Raw genomic sequence first — 21,245 nt, forward strand, 5'->3', positions numbered from 1 at the left:
TTAATAAATCCCTGGATCATACAGAGTAGTGGCCTTTGCTCCATACACCTGGCTGCTGTTGCATTAGAGGCAATGAGTTCTAGGCTGCAAATCAAGTTTCAGAGGTTCAGTCCATTATCATCATGGTGGAGAACGTGGTGGCATGCAGGCAGACCTGATGCTGGGACTGAGAGACCTTACATCCTTATATAGACAGGCATTAAGAAGTTAGCTTGTGTTTTAACCAGAAAACCTTACTAGAGGGGAGTATGAAAGAGTTTTGTTTATTAATTGTGTATTAGCTAATCTGGATTCAGAGTTCAGCATGAATTATTATGGAGGCATCAGCTAATGTGTCTTCTTTTTGGTTTTTTAGACAGGGTTTCTCTGTGTAGCCCTTACTGTCCTGGAGCTCACTTTGCAGACCAGGCTGGCCTTAAACTCACAGAGATCCACCTGCCTCTACCTCCTGAGTGCTGGGATTAAAGGCGTGTGCCACCACTGCTTAATATGTTCTTAAAGCTAATGTGTTCTTAAGGTCTGTTAGTAATTTTATTTTGACTATAATTCATTACCATGAGGTAGGATTGAATTTGAAGTGCTTAAGATTTACTTACTGTGGTCAAATCTCTGAATGAAGATGTTTGAATTACATTTTATGAGCTGCAATCACATGAATCACTTGAACATTGTTTACACTTTATGTTGTATCATGCCCATGATTTTTGTTTGAGGGATTTCAGATGCTTCTTCTTTAACAGCCAGAAATCACTGTGGACAATCTTCCCACATATTTAAGACTTCAGAGACCATTGCTTATCTTGTTCAGTGATGGCAGCATAAACCCTCAGTATAGGAATACAGTTCTGGCCCTGATGAGACAGAAGCAGTTGGATTCCTTTATCCCTTGCTGGCTAAATTTGTAAGTATATGCTGAATGGTTTTGTTTTGACTTATGAGGTAAAGGGTGGGGGAAGACTGTGGTGTCGTGCCTACCTGTAATCACAGCACTCATGAGTTCAAGGCGACTCTGAGCTACATAAAGGAAATACAATTATTACATTTTCATTAGGAAATGAAATTCTGTAACCTTTGTAGTTAACATGGGACCAACTTTATTATCATGATATTTTCATAACTAACTTTCTCAGATAAGTTTCAAGATGACCTTGTTATTGACTTCAAGATAGAAGATGACTTGACTGTTATTCTAAAATAGTTGTAGGCAATATTTTTCTGATTTTAAAAGTAGTTGATGTCCATTGAAAACAATGGCAAATAAGAAAGTAAGCACTGTGATATTTACAAACTTCAGTTTGCTTCTCTGTGTGCTTAAAGTCACCCCATAGATTAGCAAGGGTTTCACTCAGTGCATCCCTAAGTGGTATTTTTTTTTGGCATGTTTTCTAGATGAATGACTGGTATTTTATCAAATGTCTGTGAATACAGTTCACATGTGCACACATGACCCTTGAGATATGCTTTCTTTTTTAAAAAAACAACTTGCTTGAAAAGCAGCAAAAATATGGCAATGCACATTTTTGTTGTGAGGTCTTATTAGCATCTCACTCTTGAGGCAAGTTTGCCTAGGGAACTACCATTGTAGATACCTAAAGTGTGAAAGCTGCTGCGTTAGGAAGCTGGACATCTTTAATGTGTAGTTCCTTGTAGGAACATCGCTATTCTCTTAGCTCTTTAATATGCAGTTAACCTTCCCCCCTCTTTCCCGAGGAAAGGCACATTTTTAGGGGAAAGAAGTCTTTGTAAAGGGAGCATCATGTTACAGTTATGTATCAGGTTAGTTTGGCACCGACATACAGTGAAGTACTTAAACTTCTAAGGGGAACCCATTGATTGTCTCAAGCCTGTGTTGATAAGGCTTTGGGTTCTTGAGTTTCATGGAAAGTTACTGGCTGTCTTTTTTTTTCCTCCCATGATAGATTGCCCCATGTCACAAAAATCTTTAAAGGAATTTGATTACTAATTTAATAGTAGACTTCTTGGTCTTCGAGAAGTCTTTTCATAAGCTTACAAGCAGGCCAATAATTGAAGTTTACTGCTCTATAAAAGATTTTTATTATCTTTTTTTGTCACAGAAGGAATAATTAACATATTTTAATCCTCCCTTTTGCAGAAAGAATACTCCAGTGGGGAAGGGAGTCTTGAAGGCATATTTTGGCTCTCTGCCCCCACTTCCTCAGCTGCTTTTGGTGAATCTGCATTCAGGAGGCCAAGTGTATGCATTTCCTTCACCTCAGTCTATAACGGAACAAAACCTGAGATTGTGGCTTAAAAAATTGGAAGTGGGCCTAGAAAATCCTATCAGTAAGTTTTCTGTATTTTGTTGCATAGATTTGTAATGTTAATCATAACTAATAAAAGATGAGAATGAGTAAGGCTGTAATGTTTATATTGCTGTATAAGTATTAATGAATTGGTTGCACACCATAGTGAACAGACTGTGAACAGTCTGAGTCCCTGGGTCCCGAATGGAGACCTCTGCCTCACCTACTAAGGCCTCTTTCTTTAGGATACTGATTTGTTAAGTCCATGTTGCTTGTGTGCATTGCCAGTGTCTTCAGACATGTGAATCTCGTAATATATCTACTTTTAAAAAATTGTCATATTGGGAACATTGACCTGCCAAAGTCAAATCCCTCATGCCACCTTCATACATCTTTAAATTGCAAGTGTCACAGGACAGTGTGCATACTGTCCTTTCTTATGCACAAAGTTTGTTGTCTTTCTATAAACGTAAGAAAATACCTAGTTTTATAGGAAGTGAGTTGCAGTAGAATATTATTTTCAGGTGTGTTGCTTTTGTTTATGCTGCATTGAACTTCCTCCGTGAAGTTGTGATTCTTTGGCTAAAACACCTGATGGCCTAATAAAATGCTGAATGGCCAGTAGTGAGGCAGGAACAAGGATAGGCGGGGCTGGGAGGCAGAGGGAATAAACAGTAGAAGTCTGGGAGGAAAAAAAAGAGGAGCAAGAGAGATCAAGGAGGGCATTAGTGGCCAGCCACCCAGCTTCACAGTCAGCCACAGTAAGAGTAAAAGTAAGGTATACAGAATTAGAGAAAGATAAAAAGATGTCTTTTGCAAAAAATAGATGGGATAGTTTAAGGTAAGTTGACATTAGATGTCTTCCTCAACTGTCTGCACCTCATTAATTGAGATAGGATCTCTCCCTGATCCCAGAGCTTACTATTTTGAATAGTCTAGCCAGCTTGCCCTAGGATTCCCCTTCTGTGCCTTCTAAGTGTTGGGATTATAGGCAGCCACCAGGTCTATCCAACTTTGATGTTAATCCAAAGAGACTCTGACCATTGAGCACTCTACCCAGCCCCAGAGACAATTTTAAAAACTGACAACTGGAAATCTCTGTATTTATGATGTGCGTGATATTTTAATGTATATACATGTATTGAGGAATGATTTAATCAAGCCAATTAACATTTGTTATCTCACACACTTATTATTTTTTTGTGATGAGATCATTTAAAACCTACTGTTTGGACTGGAGAGATGTCTTACCAGGTAAAACAGGCTCGAGGACAGGAGTCTGGACTGACAACACCTTCATAAACACTGGGCGGGTGAAGCTGCCTACCTGAAACACCAGCACACAGGAGGCAGAGGCGTGGGATCCCAACAGCAAACTGGCTAACTAGGCTAACTAGGCTAACTGCAAACTCTGAGATCAAGCAGGAGACTCTCCCTCAAAATTTAAAGTGGACAAAGATTCAGGTCACACACAGACACACACACATGTAAACACACAGTCTTGCAAAGTGCATGCATATGTACATACAAAAAAAGAGAAATTTTAGGATTGTTCATGTTTGTGTAATGTGCTGTTTACTGCAGTCCCTGCTCTACAGCAGAGTTCCAGAAAGCTTTCTCTGTCTAACAAGTTTTGTGCTCTTTGACCAGCATCTCCCCATTTGTAGTTTCGCTTCCTCCATAACTTTGGGTTTCTTTACTTCTGTGAGTTTGGTTATTTTAAATTTCTTCATTTAAGTGAGGTCATGTTGTATTTGTCTTTCTATACCCAGAGTAATTTGCTGAGTGTCATGCCCTTAAGGTTCATCCACATTGTCACAAATTACACGATTTCCTTCTATTTAAAGAATGAATAGCATTCCATTGTATGCACTCATCATTCATTATTCATTTGTTTTTTGATAAACACAGGTCATGTTCAAATCATGGCAATTAATGAATAATGCTGTAGTGAACATAGGGAATATAGAAATCTCGATATTTTAGCGTCCACAAACTATTCTAGCTTTAATATTTAACCTGTAGTACTAATGGATAATATCATATGTGGGTGTTTATGTCTGACCATCTCTTGGGGTGCAGATTTCAAAGAATAACCATGCTATAGCATGGATAAGCAGTCATTGCTGTTTATGGGCAGATAATATTTCACCATGTGAAGACACTACATTGTACGTACTGTTCTTCATGTGATAGGTTGCCTTCAATTTTTGGCTCTTATGAATAATGCTACTGTGAAATAATTTATATGTTTCTGTCTGTGGTCACACCACACCATTACTGTTGCTTTGGAGTAGGGTTTTTTTTTTTATTGAGACATTAATTCCTCTGATTCCATTCTTTATTCTCTAAATTGTTTTGGCTATCCTATATCCCTTTAGGATGATAACTTGTTGATACTTTTGAGTGAATTTCTAAGGTAGTTCACTGACTGTAATATTTTCTTAGAATTGGAGAAAATTGCCTATTTAGCATCAGTCATAAAGTGGAAGGAGGCTCCTGGTCCTTTCTTACATACAAGGGTGCACCCTTTTATCTGTAGCTCCTGCACACTGCAGATGCTTGTTGTCCTGTCTGCATCGCCTCCTTACAGGGTCATGTGAGTGCTGCTGCTTTGCTCTCAGGTGCAAGCCCTATAGACTCTTCTGAAGAGATGGGTACATCTCAAATAGTTCTGCTTTAGAGATGGTGGATGCTCAAAACACAGCCTTGAGCTCATGACCCAGTTTCCATGCTTTCTGTTGGTTTTTCCCTTTGCTACACAGAGAGATGCACAGTTCCTACTCTGATATGTCACAAAGTTACTTCACCGTCAAGTAAGGCTGTTTTTAGAAACTTTGTAACACATAAACTGGAAGGTATTATCCGTGTTCAGGTCTTCCTGGTAAGGACATCCCAAGAGCTTTGGTTCTGTTACCACAACCATTGCCAGTTTTTCTGAAACAATTACAGTCCTTTTGAGAGTTTTCTGAGAGACTGGCATCCTTTCTGTGCAGTTTTTAATGTCTTTACCTCCTCACCTAGCGAGGGTCTCCATCATTTCTGTGTCTCTGTGTTTCTGTTAAGTCACTCCTGCAGCATATAAGATTTAATGGCACAGCCCTGTATGTTGTGTCCCTCTGTGCTAGCCAGACTGGACACTCTTTGTTAGACAGGCCTCTGCTAACCATGCTTTGAGAGAGGCTCAGAAACTGGGCCGGTTGTAGTGACATTCTGGGAATACAGTGAATATTCCCAGAGTGACCTGCACCACAGGTGAGATTGTGGCCACTGGCCATTTTTACTGAGAGTTGGTGTGTAAGTTTGTCCAGTTCCTCAGTCTTTCTCTGTCCTGGCCATGGGAAGATTATGCTTTTGTTACTTTAAGGATCTAGCAAATAATGTCTGGCATATAATAAAGGGTCAAGAAGTATTTCATTTAAGTGATAGTGCCAACTGCACATACCCTTGCCTGTTCATTTCATTCAGATAAGATTTTCATCCATTGGTCACTTTGTAATCTAGTAATTTATTAGTACCCGTTTGAAGCCTGAATTCCATGAGTAACATAATTTAATGCCCCCGTGATGTGCCGAAATTGGTATAGTTGAGTAGGAGAAATTGTCTGTCAGCAAGTGTAGATGCACGGCCTATGAGCAGTGCAGATTTTTGTTTGAGTTTTTCAGCTCTAATAAACTGTTCTTGATTTGTACTTAGAACCTTACAAAGGTGATTGCTTGATTTGTAGGAGATGTGCAAGTTTGTATTTTTAGAGTATTTATTATTTTTGCATGTAACATCATATAAATTCTCCTATCACAACTTACTTCTAAAAGCTTACTTCATGTGCTTACTTAGTTTCTTTCTCAAAAATATTTTAATTAGGCCAACTAAATTTTTAGTAAACTTTTTGGTTAGCTAATGTAGCTCATAAGTTATCAACTTTAATCAGTTTTCCTCATCTAAGGATCAGTATTTTATTATTTAAAATATTTTCATACAATGTATTTTGATCATACTTTTCCTTCAACTTTTCCCAGGCTCTTTTGACTCCCTACCCACCTAGCTTCATATTAATTTTCTCTCTAACAAAAGTAAAAGACAAACCCATCCATCCAACCAACCAACAACAAAAACAACAAAATGAAAATCAAAACAGACTAAAAAGAACAGAACCAAAATAACAGTAAAACAAAAAATACCAAAACAAACACTCACAAAACAAACAGCAACAGTGGAAGACAATGGAGTCCACTTTGCTCTGGACAGCTACTCCTGGGCGTGGGCCGTTGTGGAGCGTGGTGGGTGGACGCAGTGACTCTCCACTGGAGAACACTGATCTTCCCTCGCCCAGAGGTTTCTATTGCAAGTAGCTTCTGGATTAGGGATGGACCTTTGTGTCCACACCCCTTCTCTCTGCTGGGGTTTTGCCTGGTTTAGACTCGTATGGGCCTCTGCATCCCAGTCTCTGTGACCTCATACATGTATCAGGCCTATTGTGTCTGGAAGATGCTATTTCCTTGACTCATCCCTCCCCTCTGGCTCTTACAGTCTTTCTGACTTCTCTTCTGCATAGATTAGTGAACATCAACGGGAGGAAGTTGATAAAGACATCCCTTTTAGGGCTAAATTCTCCAAAGTCTGTCCTTCTCGACACAGTATGGCCAGTATTTGAAAACAGTGTGAAGATTCACTGCATGGCACTCACCTAAGGGAAATTCTCTAATCGCTGTGTATTTATAGTTCAATTGACTCCATGGCACTTTAAAATTATTACTGTCTATAATTAACTTTAAAAAATGTACTTGTTTTCATAAAGTGTGTGGAAAAGATGTTAACCTAAAAACAGAAAATGCTTCAAGATTAAGGCATTACTAGTATGAGCAACAATGTTAAATATATTCGAAGGTATTTTTTTTTCTGGAATTAGTCATAGAAATAGTTACTTTTCAGAGCCAGGGAGATGGTTCACTTGGTGAAGTGCTTGCTGTGGAAGCCAACAGCCTGAGTTTGATCTAAATGAGCAGATCAGCTCTGTGGAACCTGCTCAGTCAGTGAGCTCTGGGTGCAGTAAATAAGGTGTGAGTGATGGAAGAAGACACTGTGGACACCATGGCTTACTTCTGGCCTCCACGTGCACCCCCCCCCCCCCACACACACATGCAGTCTTGTTAGGGCTTCTTTTGCTGTGATAAACACCATGGCCAAAACAGCTTAGGGAAGAAAGGGTTTCTCTTACACTTCCACATCATAATCTGCCATTAAAGGAAGTTGGCAGAGTAGGAACCCAGAGGCAGGGCTGCCACTGAGGCCATGGAGGGCTAACCGCTAATTAAGAAAATGCTCCACAGGCTTGCCTAAAGCCCAGTCTCATGGAGACATTCTCTTAATTGAGGTTCCCTCCTCTCAGGTGACTTTAGCTTGTGTCAGCCTGACATAAAACTAGCCAGAATTGCAAACTGTTTAAAATAGACTAGAAGTCTGCATAAGACCTGCTCAAGATCAAGCCAGTCAATATTCTAGTAAAGAAGATGGGCAGGGCACATATGTACCCACTAATAGCTGAAGAGCTATTGGTAACTAATGGCTACTGGGAAAAGAATACTCAGTTTTATTCTCATTTGTGGTCCCTTCTGAGATGATTATGTACCACTGGAAAGTCGCATGCCCATGAAGATGTGTGTAGCTTTTACTTAAACTCTGTGAATTGTAAAATTGAATATTTTAAATAGAAGTCATAATGCTGAGAGGGGAGCATGTTGGAGAAACACAAGAGGACTTTTGGGCCAGTATACACTTAGTAAAAATACATTGTGTATATTATAAAACTGTCATAGAATAAAAAAACACACATAAAATAATAATGTCATCTATAAATAATTTATGCCATTTCATTGATTTTTCATTTTATGTGTTTTGTAGTATGATTTGAGAAAAAACAATTTTAAGAACTTAGTTTTTCTTTTATTATTATATTTATGATATTTTATGCCATGTTTAACCAAACAGAAATTTTAAAAATATTGTTATTTATTTCATATTTGAATGATTTTTAAAGTTTTAGTCTTAATACTTACATCATTAATCCAGTTGGATTTAATTTTTATATATGATGTATGAAAGTATCTGTTTTTATTCTTTTGCACTGGACAACTACTTTATTACAGACTAAGTATTATTGCCAACAATTAATTTAATAAAACTTACATGTTTTGCCTTATTTCTCATCTATTAGTAAAAAAAAAGTAGACTGGAAGGTCATATGTGGTGGTGCACACCTTTAATCCCAGCACTTGGAACATTTCTGTGAGCTTAAAGACCAGAATGTTCTACATATCAAGTTCCAGGTCAGCCAAAGCTATACTGTGAGATCTCTGTCTCATAAAGTAAGTAAGATTAAGACAGGCTGTTTTTTTAGGACAAAACTGGAGTGGGTGATGTTTGTAATTTTAAGGGTTTAATCTACAATTTTAAGATGTTAGTCTTCTAAATGGATATGATGGATTGTATGTATTGATGATTTCTTATTTATTACTTTCTTATGAAATATTCACCAGAGAAGACTGCTCAGATGTGGATTTAAACTAGTTGAACATCTTTATTAGCTGACTAGTGACTACACTGGATAGGATCCCAGTGAAGCACTGAGCCTTTCTTAGGATGAGCTTTTAAGGACACAAATCATGTTTTGGGTTGACATACTTCAGTTAACAAGAGCAATTAGCCTGACGTGGAACTACAGAAGTCAAAAAGCAAGGTTATTACATTTAGAGTCTTTCCAGAACTATGGACTTCGATGGATTAGGCCTTTGTTTTAGTTTTGGCAGGTGGTGCTGTCTACATACTGAGTTTTACAGCCTTATTTCCATCAAGGAGTCAGTTGTGCTGAGGTCTTGGAGTCCTAAGTCTGGGGTCCTGTTACAACTATGTGTAAGTGTGTACACAGGTGCACATCTGAGTATGTATGTACACTATGTGCATGCAGGAACCCTCAGAAACCAGAAGGGGTTTGGTTCCCCAGAACTGGAGTTCCTAGCAGCTCTGAGTCACCTAGTGTGGGCGCTGGGGGCTGGAACCCAGGCCATCTGCAGGAGCAGCAAGTGAACTTAACCATCGAGTCATCTCCCCACTCCTGAATGACTGCTTTATAAGTGACTATTTTCTCCTGCTCAATTTTATAAATTATTTTTTCTTAAAGCTTTTTTTGGGGGGAGGGGTAATTTTTGGAGATAGTGTCTCTCTGTGAAACCCTGGCTGTCTTGGAACTCACTCTGTAGACCAGGGTGGTCTACAGCTCCCAGAGATCTGCCTGCCTCTGTCTCCTGAGTGCTGGGGTTAAAGGTGTGCACTACCATGCCTGGCTCTTTAATTTAACTATAACTAGTTTTAATCATAGTATATCTTCCTCTCTTGCTATGGTTTGTCTACATTGACACGCAGATTGAAATTTGATCAACATTTGGCCATATTGGAAGGTGGGTCCTAGTAAGTGGCGTTGGATTATAATGGAGAGCCTTCATGAATCAGTTAACGACTTTCATTAGATTAGCTCCTCTAGGAATTGGACCCGCATTTCTCTCCTATACCCATCCACTCCCCTTCTGCTTCCACAGTTAAATTAAAGCTTTATGATGTCCTCTCCAGATTCTGTTCCCTGATGGAACTTCCCAGAACCATGAGCCCAAATAAACTTTTTTTTTGTAAATGATTCAGACTCAACTATTCTGTTATAACAACAACAACAAAAACAACAACAGCAAAACAAAGTAAGACATGTACTAACTGCATGGCATCTGAAATTCTTCATATTGAGCCTCATTCTTGTCTATTCAATTCAGTCAGACTTTTGCAATTTGACTTTGTTTTGGGGATTTTGGAATGTTCTAGCATGCTGACATTGTGTCCAATGCTAGCTATCTAGTCCAATCCCTTGAGTTGACACTGCATTTCCCACATGGATTTGATGAGTGATGCTAATGAGGGCCTCCTGCAAATATGCATTTCAAAATAGAGCACTTTGTAGCTATATTTATGCAGTGATTTCATCTCTGTTAATCGTTGACACTCTGGTTGTCTCTTCCTTCCAGCAACTTTATCTGCTCAGGAATGGAAACCTCCTCTTCCAGCTTTTGATTTTCTAAGTATGATGGATGTTCCCATGTCTCAGCCTCCCACAAAGAAAGTTCTGGAGTGTATGAAAGAAAAGGGGGTGCAGGAGAGTGCTGAGCAGCCCCAGGGAGGTCCGTCAACAACCAGAAGAGGACCGGCTGAAGTGCTCAGAATAAAGCACTGGAACAAGAGTAACTGGCCGAAGGAAGCAGAGGAGTCTTCGCTGCACCACAAGGAGTTATGATGGGACCTCCTGACCCCTCTCTGTGGCTCAAGAAACTCAAGGTTCATTCTGTTAAGAATAATACTAACCCACGTCAAGTCTAGACAAGTGCCATACAGTGGGTTGGGCTACAAATAACATACATAAAGTTTCTTTTAGTAGCTACACTTTAAAACCGTAAGATGAGCAGGTAAAATGGATTTAAAATGTATTTCATCCGGTAAGTAAACTCAGATAGCTTTATATAAAAATGTCGAGAGATTTACTTTTTTTCACATGAATTCTTCAAGATACAGTGCATTTTGTACTTAATGCCATTGCTCACTATAGAGAGCTGTGTTTCGAGTGCTTGTTTGTCCCAGGTGGTACATGACTGTTGTATTGGGCAGCTCCTAGCAGATAAACACCAGGGTCATTCTCCTAGTTCTAGCCATGATGTGTATTTGAATCAGAACTGGGATGTAGCTCTACTGAATCACCATTGACTCTACAGTGAAATCATAGCTGGCACTTATATTTATTTTCTTGTAGTCATGTTAAAACCAGTACTTTTCAGTTCTGCTCATAGGGATATTTGTCAGTGTGAAGAGACAGTTTTAGTATCATAACTTAGGGATGCTACTGACAGAGGTTGGGGTGCTCTTCAGCACTCTGCATTGGATAGCTTCCCCCATCAAAGAATAAAAATGTCTATCCCATAATGCCAGTAGTGCCAAGACTTCATAATCCTGTGTCCACTTATCCTGTAGCACAGTGGATCTTATCTTCTTAATCTGCCCAGTTACTATGATATATTAAAAATTAGTGGCTGTCTTATTTTGATTATTAAAAATTAATTTCTTAAGATTTATTTATTTGTATTTTATGAGTATGAGTGGTTGGCATGCATGCATGTAAATGCCCTGCATGAATGTAAATGCCCTACATGCATGCCTGTTGCCCACAGAGGTCAGAAGAGGGCATTGGATCCCTGGGGACTGGAGTTATGGATAGTTGTGAGTTGCCATGTTGATGCTGGGAACCAAACCGAGTTCCTCTTCAAGAACAGCCAGTGCTCTTACCTGCTGAACCATTTCTCCAGCCCCAATTTTTATTCTTTCTAGAAGCAATAAAAGTCTCTACAAAAGCCAGGCGGTGGTGGTGCACGCCTTTAATCCCAACACTCGGGAGGCAGAGGCAGGCAGATTTCTTTGAGTTTGAGGCCAGTCTGGTCTACAAGAGCTAATTCCAGGACAGGCTCCAAAAGCTACAGAGAAATCCTGTCTTGAAAAATCAAAAAAAAGTCTCCACAAAAGGATGTAGAATATATGTAAAACTGTGAATTTCTGTATTCATAAAAATGCATTTTATTCTCTCTGTGCATCTCTTTGTGAACATATGCATGCAATTTGAATATCTGTTGCAACTCCGTGTGTATGTGTATATGTATACACACTTGCATTATAAGGTAGTCTTAAATGAGCTCTTATCTCTCTAAATTAGGTTGCTAAGGTTCAGATTAAACAAATTAAATATTCTGCCACCATATTCTATCAAGAAAAGAGGCTGCCTTGTCTGAGTCATGCCTGAAATCTACCCTTCTTAGTTCTTAGCCTGGGACAGAGCAGGTGGTCTTCCCTGGGCTATAAGACTTGCCTTTATGATGAGAGTACAGGACTATACAACAGTTCATTGTTCATATGAAACCACACGCCATTGGGCTGATTGTTTGTAGTGGATCTGGCTCGCTGTTACACTGCACATTCTCTGAGGTGTTTGTTGAAAACATAGGAATCGGTGACCAGCTGTATTTCTCTTCTTGGGTTATCTTGTTTGTTACATTTTCTACATGTATGACTTACATAGTACAAATGAGTTTCATAACTTGAATTTCAGTTAAGTTTCAATAAACCTGTACAGTGTTTGATTGTAACATACTTGGTTCACTGCTTTCATCATCCTTGCTTGACTTTCCCAGTAGCATGGTGTGCCCTGCTCCTGCCATTCATTCTCATTGATTTATTTCTGATGAAGGAGGTATGTGGATGAACTCTTAATATCATCCTGATCATTGAGATGCTTGTTAACTGGGCACACAAAAACATGCTCGTTCATGATGTAGCTGTACTTTGACACCCGTCAATACACTCCCCTTTGTGATTTAGCAATCTCAGACTGTCTTCATGGGCTCCCTGTGGTCTCTCCTTTTTCTCTTGGACCACTTACCCTTTATTGGCCTAGTTTCTTGGGTTCCAAGCATCAGAATCTCAGCTTTGACTGACGTAAGCAAACAGGAGTACTGGGTACTCACAGAATCTAATATAAAAATTAAACAGGTCTTGAGAAGGCAGGTGCTGTTCTGGGAACTGTGTGTGGGGAGCTCATGCACTGTAGTAGCTCAACAGGTTTTCTATTTCCTAAGCTCAGGAGTGCTGAGGACAAAGCCTTAAATGAGAATGGCCCTGATTGGTTTATGTTCTTGACTGCTTAGTCACCAGTTGTTAGATTATTTGGGAAAGATTAGATGTGACCTTGCTGGAGGAAATGTATCACTGGGGGTGGGCTTTGAGGTTTTAAAAGTCCACACCATGCCCAGTCTCCCTCTCTGTTTCTTTGTCTATGTCTGTCTTTATCTCTGTCTCTTTGCATGCTGCCTGTGAATCTGGATGTAAAGCCCCCAGCTACTGCTTAAGTGCCATGGCTGTCTGCTTCCCATCACGATGCTCATTGACTAAGCCTTTGAAACTGTAAGCAGACCCCCAGTTTAATGCTTGCCTATAATAGGACAGGAACTAAGACCTGGTGATACTGAAAACAATTTTAAATGGTAGATAATTTTTTTAAAAAAGCAACAAAAAGTTTCTTTAAAGGATCGAGCAGCTGATAAGAGACCAAAATTTTCTGGCCAAAATCTAAGTGAAGGTAAAACCCAGAGAAATAACTATATCTCTGACAGTGCCTTTTCCTGAAGGCATTTATTATATGATCAAATTTCACTTGTTATATTCAGTGAGTCATTTTGTTCTCATTAAAAAAAAGATTGATTTATTATGTGTACAGTGTTTTGCCTACATGTATGCCTGCACGCCAGAAGAGGGCACCAGATCTCATTACAGATGGTTGTGAGCCACCTTGTGGTTGCTGGGACTTGAACTCAGTGCCTCTGGAAGAGCAACCAGTGCTCTGAACCCAGGCCTTGTTCTCACTGTTTTAACAAAAACACAAACACTAAACTAACATGAAAACCCTTGAATGCACTGTTAAGTGGAAGAGCTTCAAACTTTGTAGCTGTTACATGGAGGACAGTTTAGGTAGGAATGACTGGCTGAAAAATAACAAAATCCATGACAGTTTTCCCTTTATGCAGTCAAGCTTGTGGTTATTTGAGCAAACTTACAAATTGAAAACCATAAAAATATAAAAATGAAAACACGGCATCAAGTTTCTCTAGGCACAATGAATCTGATGGTCTGAAGATGGAAAGAGAAATTTTAGTCAGGGGGAAGTTTGGAGTCCTGGAGCCACTGGTGCCTCCAGAGCCCCCATCTCTGTGGGACCTTGCAGTAGAGTTCCTGAGACCCCTGGGCAGAGACTGGCTCCATCTTCAAGGTTCCCTGTAATTCCTAGAGGAAAACGAGGAATGGGACAATGAAGAGTGAGAGTGTAGGGGGGATGAGGGAGAGGGGGAAGGAAAGGCTGCTTTCTACATCTGCAGTCTCAGTGATTCCATGGGAAGATGTTTGAATGTTGAATAAGAAAGGAGGGGGAAAACCGGGTGGTGGTGGTACACACCTTTAATCCCAGCACTTGGGAGGCAGAGGCAGGTGGATCTCTGAGTTCGAGGCCAACCTGGCCTACAAAGTGAGTTCCAGAACAGCCAGAACTGTTTAACAGAGAAACCCTGTCTCAAAAAAACCCACAAGGATGTCAGCAGCATTGGGCATTGGCAGTGACATCTCTGAGAACTTGACATTATAGCTACCGTTGAGATTTACAAACAAAATTGACATCCTATGATCCAGACAAACCCTCCAGTGATTAAATTCAGTCCTAAAGTAGTTCCAATAGATCTTGCACAAGTATATGCACGTTGATTTTACGAAAAGGGTGCCTTCATAGTAGGTCTCAAAGTAGTCCTAAAACAGCTTTCTAAAGCAATGAAGCGTGCATAGCCAGAATTAAGCAATAACACAAGGGGGGAAATTAGGCTTACTGTGAATTAAGAATAAGCAAAAGCTAATAGCAGAAACAAATCAGTAATCACTTCAGATACTGAAGTTACTAGGCACAAGAGTGCTTTGGCTATTTGAAGTTCTTTGTATTGCCATATGAATTTTAAGATTCCCCCCTCAGTTTTGTGAAGAATATCATTGGAATTTTGATGTGGAACACATTGAATCTATAGACTGTTTATTGTCAGTATAAATATTGTCTATCAACCTGTCAGCCTATGAGTAGGGGAGGCCGTTATTCTTGGAGTTTCTTCAGTTTCTTTCTCTGATGTTTTAAATTTTGCATCACAGAGGCCTTTTACCTCCTTGGTTAGGTTTATTCCTTGGTATTTTATTTTATTTTTTGAATCTATTTTAAATGGCACCTTTCTCCCTCAGCATGTCTGTGGTTGATATATAGGAAGTCTGCTGGGGTTTGTGTTGATTTTGTGTCCTGCTCCTTTGCTAAACTTGTCTACATTTCCTGGTTGTGTCTTTAGGGTTTTGTTGTTATTGTTTGTTTTAGTAGATGATCATATGTTTACTAATAAGGAAAAATGTACCCATTTCCTGTTTGTACCTGTTTTGATTCTCTTGTCTAGCAGGACATTGAGCATGATGCAGAGTAAGAGCAGAGGGAGTGGGCACCCTTGTATTCCTTACAATTTTCTGCATTTAGTAAAAACTGGTGTTTTCATTAGGTTTCTATTGCTTTGATAAAGCGCTGTGACTAAACGCCATTTGGATAGAAAAGAGTTTGTTTCTGCCTACAGTGGTAGTCCATCATGAAAGGAAGTTAGGGCAAGAATTCCAGGCAGAACTGAAGCAAAGACCACGAGGAACATGACCCATTGGCTCACTCCCCACAGCTTGCTCAGCCTGCTTTCTTACATACCCTGTCCAGAGATGGTTTCACCCACGATAGGTTGGGTCCTCCTGTCTCAATCACTAGTTAAGAAAATGTACTGCAGACTCACCTCCAGATACATCTTTTGGAGTTTTGTTTTATTTTCTCAGTTGATAGTCCCTCTTCCCAGATGACTGTAGCTTGTGTCAAGTTGACACAAAACCATAAATAGCCAGGACAGATGCTATATGTAAATATACAGAAAGGCTAAAAGTAAAACCCAGAGGTAGGAAGAGCTGGAGAGATGGCTCAGCAGGTAAGAGCATTGTCTCCTCTTCTAGAGAACACTGTTTATTTTTAGTACCTACATGGCAGTGTACAGCTGTCTTTAGCTCTAGTCCTGGCCAGCATCCTCTTCTGGCTTCTGTAGGCACCAGGCACACATGTGGTACATACATTTATTTACATGTGGGCAAAACTCCAGTACACATAAAAATAAATGTAAAAATTTAAAAAGTAAAAGAATAGGAAAATATATACAATATAAGATTTCTACATATGAAAAACCCTAATAGTAGATGAGATAGACATTAAATCAGAAATATTAAGCAGAGTTTCTTCATAATGATCATGTCAACTTACTAGTAAGTTGTAAACTTCCTTTTAAAATCTTCATTGGTGTTTTTATTGCATATATGTTTGTGCACTACATGCATGCCTGGTGCCCTCAAGCCAGAAGAGGCTACTATATCTGTAATGTTCTGTCTCTTTAAGAGACAAGCCATGCCCACTCCCTTCCTTCTTGCAGCCTAAGCCTCTCTCCTCTTCTTTCTGTCCCTCTCTCTGAGAGGCAGCTTCTGACTCTCTTCTCCCCTTTTCCCTTCCCCTCCATAACCCACCTAATAAATGTCCAACCTCACTGCATGGTGTGCCTTTCTGTTCGTTGCCGCTGGAGACCAGCCACCTTCCCTGCTACATGGTCTCGTGTGTCATCCCTGCTTGGACTGGCTGCTTTCGGGACCCTGCAGCAAGCTGCTGGGGACTCGCAGCAAATCCATTACAATATCCCTTAGAACTGGAGTTACAGATGGTTGTACTCTGCCATGTGGATATTGGGAACCAAATCCAGGTCTGCTGCAAGAACAACAAATTCTTCTCTAGATGAGCAGAAAAAAACAAACAAACAAACAAACAACAACAACAACAAAAATTCTCTAATCTCAAAGGCATCTCTCCAGGCCCAAGAGAGATGTAAATTCTTAATTATCTAAAAAAAAAAATTTAATTATCTAGTAACATTGTAAATATATATTAAGTATATGAAGTAGAACTTAGTAGAGCTAAACAATTTCATTATCATTCTGTTTTTAGGTACCTAATTAATACAACTAACAGGGGAAAAATTACTAAGGACTGTTGAATAGACACTCCTTTTGAGACCTTAAGAACATTTTTAAAAGTTGACATATACCGGCTTATAGACTTACTTATAAAGTAAATCTCAAATATTGTTAAAAGATTAATGTAGTCTGTGGTGCTTTCTGACCACAATGTGACTGATCAAGGAAACAATACAAAGCAGTGCTTAAAGGGGCAGTGTTACTCTAGCTGTGGAAGGTGAAGATTGGGATGAAATCTGGGCATCTCATTGCTTTTTAACTGCCAAGGCTCGTAGGTTGTCCTAGTTAGTTTTAACTGTTAGGTCGACACAGCCTAGAGATTTGAGAAGGAAAGCCTCAGTTGAGAGATGGGGATGCCTGGGACAAGTTGTTATTGTTGTTAGTTGGGTAGGAGGGCTGCCGTTCCCTAGGCAGGTGGTCCTAGGCTTTCTGAGAAGGGCAGATAAACAAAAACCTGCAAGTGAGCTAGCAACAGTGTTCCTTTGTGCTTTCTGCTTCTGCCTGAGTTCACAGTGATGGGCTGTCACCTGAGTGTAAGCCAAATAAATCCCTTTGTCTTTAGATTACTTTTATTCTGAGTTGTTTTTGTTTGTTTGATCACAACAACAGAAAGGAAACTAAAACAGAAATAAACTTGACTCTTCTCATATCTACGAATTGGGATCGTATAGAAAAGTCTTCCCTGTCCATGATGTTTCTTTGAGAAAAAATAATGCTGGTGTGTGATACCCAAAAATAATACTAATATGACCTGCTACTAAATTATTGACTAAGCAGATAATTCATGCATCATCTCATTTTTTTTTTTTTTTTGGTTTTTCGAGACAGGGTTTCCCTGTAGTTTCTAGAGCCTGTCCTGGAACTAGCTCTTGTAGACCAGGCTGGCCTCGAACTCGCAGAGATCCGCCTGCCTCTGCCTCCCGAGTGCTGGGACTACAGGCGTGCATCATCTCATTTTAGAGTTGATTTAGGTTCTAACACTTCACACTTTCTTAAACTTTTAAAACTACTAAGAAATGTTAATAAAATCCTACCCAAGATTTAGTTTGAAGAACCCTCGGTCAAGTCCTTACGTAGAGTTTAAGAGTCATTAAAAAAAAGTAGGGAGATTGCAGAATCTAGATCCAGTGAAATATCCCAGACCACCCTCTTGATTTCAGATAGGCAAAACTTCACGTTAGCCTTTTAATCAAATACAGTCCTTATTTCCTCTGGCATTTCATGAAGCCTGGATTTTCTGTTTCCTTTGTGGATATCATGTAAAGCTATGAAGCCTACCTTTGGAGAATTCATTTTCTTCACATTTGAGCTTAATTCATTTTTAGAAATACAGTGTAACAAACTACAAGAATAGGATTCTTGGTGCCATGAATTTCGCGAAGGTCTGCTTTGTTGTACTGAAGTGACTGATATGCTTAAGTATAACCAAAGTTACCACGTGGGACTCGAAAACCACCCCAGTCCTACATGCCATGGTATCAACATAGGTGAGCATGCGTGACCAAATCCTCATTCAGGTCCATAAGAGGCTAGGGTCATTCTTCTTCCTAAAGATACATTCTTAGGAGAGGGAGTTGTTTGAACATATCTATATCTATATCTATACCTATATCTATGTATATATAATAAACACGTGAATTTAAAAGGAAGTGTTTATGTTTTGTAAACAGAATTGGGAAACCTGAATGTCTAGAGCCACCCAGGAGATCTAGCCAGCACAGCAGACTAGTTAGAGAACAGATTTTAATTCAGATGGAAGAAGCTGAGTTCTGCTTTGACCTGATTGTAACTGTGCCCAGATTCTCCCCTCTTGGATTATGAAAGTATATAACTTCTTTTTAACTTCTTTTTATTTCAAAGGGGTTACAGTTAAGGGACTTTGGGTTTTTATTTGTTTATCTGTTTTGTTTTTCTTTTGTTTTTTGAGACAGGGTTTCTCTGTAGCTTTGGAGCCTGTCCTGGAACTAGCTCTTGTAGACCAGGCAGGCCTCGAACTCACAGAGATCTGCCCGCCTCTGCCTCCCGAGTGCTAGGATTAAAGGCGTGCGCCACCATCACCCAGGTGAGACTTTGGGTTTTTAAAGAGACCTGGGACTTTTAAATCCTTGAAATGTTTTAAAGGCTGTAGGAATTTTAAAGTTGGACTTTATTTCATAAATTATGATAATAAAATGAGATCTTGGGGGTAAACAAGGAAGGAAAGGTTGGTTGTATTTTAAAGCAGTGTGTTTCTCAGAGCTCAGGGAACCCCACCAAAGAAGAGGCAGAAAGAGTGTAAGAGCCAGAGGAATGGAGTGTAGATGGAGCGGCGGGGCTGCGTCCCACCACCCGAAATAATTACACGGAAACTGTATTCATTTAAATACTGCCTGGCCCGTTATCTGTAGCTTCTTATTGGTTGATTCTCATATCTTGCTTTAGCCCATATTTAGTAATCTATATAGCACCAGGAGGTGGTAGCTTACCAGGAGAGATCTTAACTTGCATCCATCTCGGAGAGGAGAGGCATGGCGACTGACTATGGCGACTGCCTGAAGCGTCTGCCTCACTGCCTTCTACCCAGCATTCTGTTCTGTTTACTCCACCTACCTAATTTTCTGTCCTATTAAAGGGCCGAGGCAGTTTCTTTATTAACCAATGAAATTAACACATAGACACTCCTCCATCATTTCCTCTTTTTCTGTTTAAACAAAAAAGAAAGGCTTTATCTTTAACATAGTAAAATTACATATAACAGAGGCAGTTTCTTTATTAACCAATGAAATTAACACATAGACACTCCTCCATCAGTGGAGGACCTCACGAGAACAAGACCCTCTAGATCAACTGAGCAAAGCTCATATGAATTCACAGAGACTGAAGCAGCAAGCTCAGGGCCCGCATTGGTCTGCACCAGGTCCTCTGTTTATACATTATGGTTTCCAGTTTAGTAACCTCCTGAATGTGTGAATGAGTGAGTCTCTGATTCTTGTGACTTGACTTGGGGCCTGTTTCCTTCTGTTGGTTTGCCTTGTCCAAATAGGATGTGATGGTTTTTGTTTTATCTTATTATATTTTATTTTGTTAAAAGAATGAAGTGCTGTGTTTGTGTGCCAAAGTTCACAAGTGATTGCATTGGTTAGTTTTTGTTAACTTGAAACTCAGGAAGAGGGATTCTCAATTGAGGAATTAACCTTCATCCTGTTGACCTGCGGGCTTATCTGGGGGACATTTTCTCTCCCTTTTTTAAAAAATTGAAAATAGAGTTCTTTTTCATACAATATATTTTGATTACGGTTTCCCCTTCTTCTCCTCCTCTCCCGAGTCTCTCTTTTCTAGATCTACAGACATATGTGATAATAATAAAATATAATAAGATGAAATATAAACAAATTAGAGTAGGAAGGACAAAACGCACAGAAGGGAAGGAGCCCAGGAAACGGATATAGACACACTCAAGAATCCCATGAAAACCCAGAACTAGGAACCATAATATATATTCGAAATCTAAGATAATATATATAGTAAATAAATAAACAAAACTAAAAATAAAAAAATTAAAGCCACAACACAACATTACGAGAGAAGGAACCTCAAAAGATGCCACTGTGTTTCTTTCTGCTGGTCAACTACCACTGGCATGTAGCCTACACTTAAGAGTAGTTTATTTCCCCAGTGAGACCCCTTGGAATAAACGGAGTTTTAATTTGCAAGTGCTCACCATTGGGAGATAGCTTCTGAGAAAGGGATAGAGGCTGTGTCCACTTCTCTCCGCTCTAGGGCCCCATCTACTTATACCCATTTACATGCAACTTTCATGATTTTATTTTTTTGAACTGTAGAGTAATAATCCATTGTGTAAATGTACCACATTTTTTTTATTTACCCATCCATTGATGGACATCCAGGACATCCAGGTTGTTTCTGATTTCTGGTTATTAAAAATAGAGCAGCAATCAACATGGTTGAGCAAGTGCCCCTGTGGTAGGATGTAGAGTCCTTTGGGCATATACCCAAGAGTGGTTTAGCTGGATCTTGAAGTAGATCAATTCCCATCTTCCTGAGGAACAGGCTACACTGGTTTCCACAGTGTCTGTGGTTCCACCAACAGTGGATAAGTTTTCCTCTTGCTCCACATTCTTGCCAGCATAAGCTTTCATTTGTTTTATTGATCTTGACCATTCTGACAGGCGTAAGATAGAATCTCAAATAGTTTTGATTTGCATTTTCCTGATGTTGAATATTTCTTTAAGT

At 39.5% G+C, this 21,245-nt stretch overlaps 1 protein-coding gene across 5 annotated transcripts in view; it reads left to right on the plus strand.

Annotated features, from left to right (window-relative positions):
- Positions 1-11,425, plus strand: part of Txndc16 (thioredoxin domain containing 16) — an 87,372-nt gene extending 75,947 nt beyond the window's left edge. For all 5 annotated transcript variants that reach the window (XM_038310194.1, XM_038310196.1, XM_038310198.1 and 2 more), the window contains 3 exons: positions 741-901; positions 2,114-2,304; positions 10,331-11,425. In XM_038310194.1, coding sequence (XP_038166122.1) covers positions 741-901; positions 2,114-2,304; positions 10,331-10,596 — 618 coding nt within the window. In that variant the 3' untranslated portion in view covers positions 10,597-11,425. The remainder of the gene's footprint in view (positions 1-740; positions 902-2,113; positions 2,305-10,330) is intronic.
- Positions 11,426-21,245: the final 9,820 nt, after the last annotated feature.

This window comes from Arvicola amphibius, chromosome 13 (genome assembly GCF_903992535.2).
Source record: "Arvicola amphibius chromosome 13, mArvAmp1.2, whole genome shotgun sequence".
NCBI lineage: Eukaryota > Metazoa > Chordata > Mammalia > Rodentia > Cricetidae > Arvicola > Arvicola amphibius.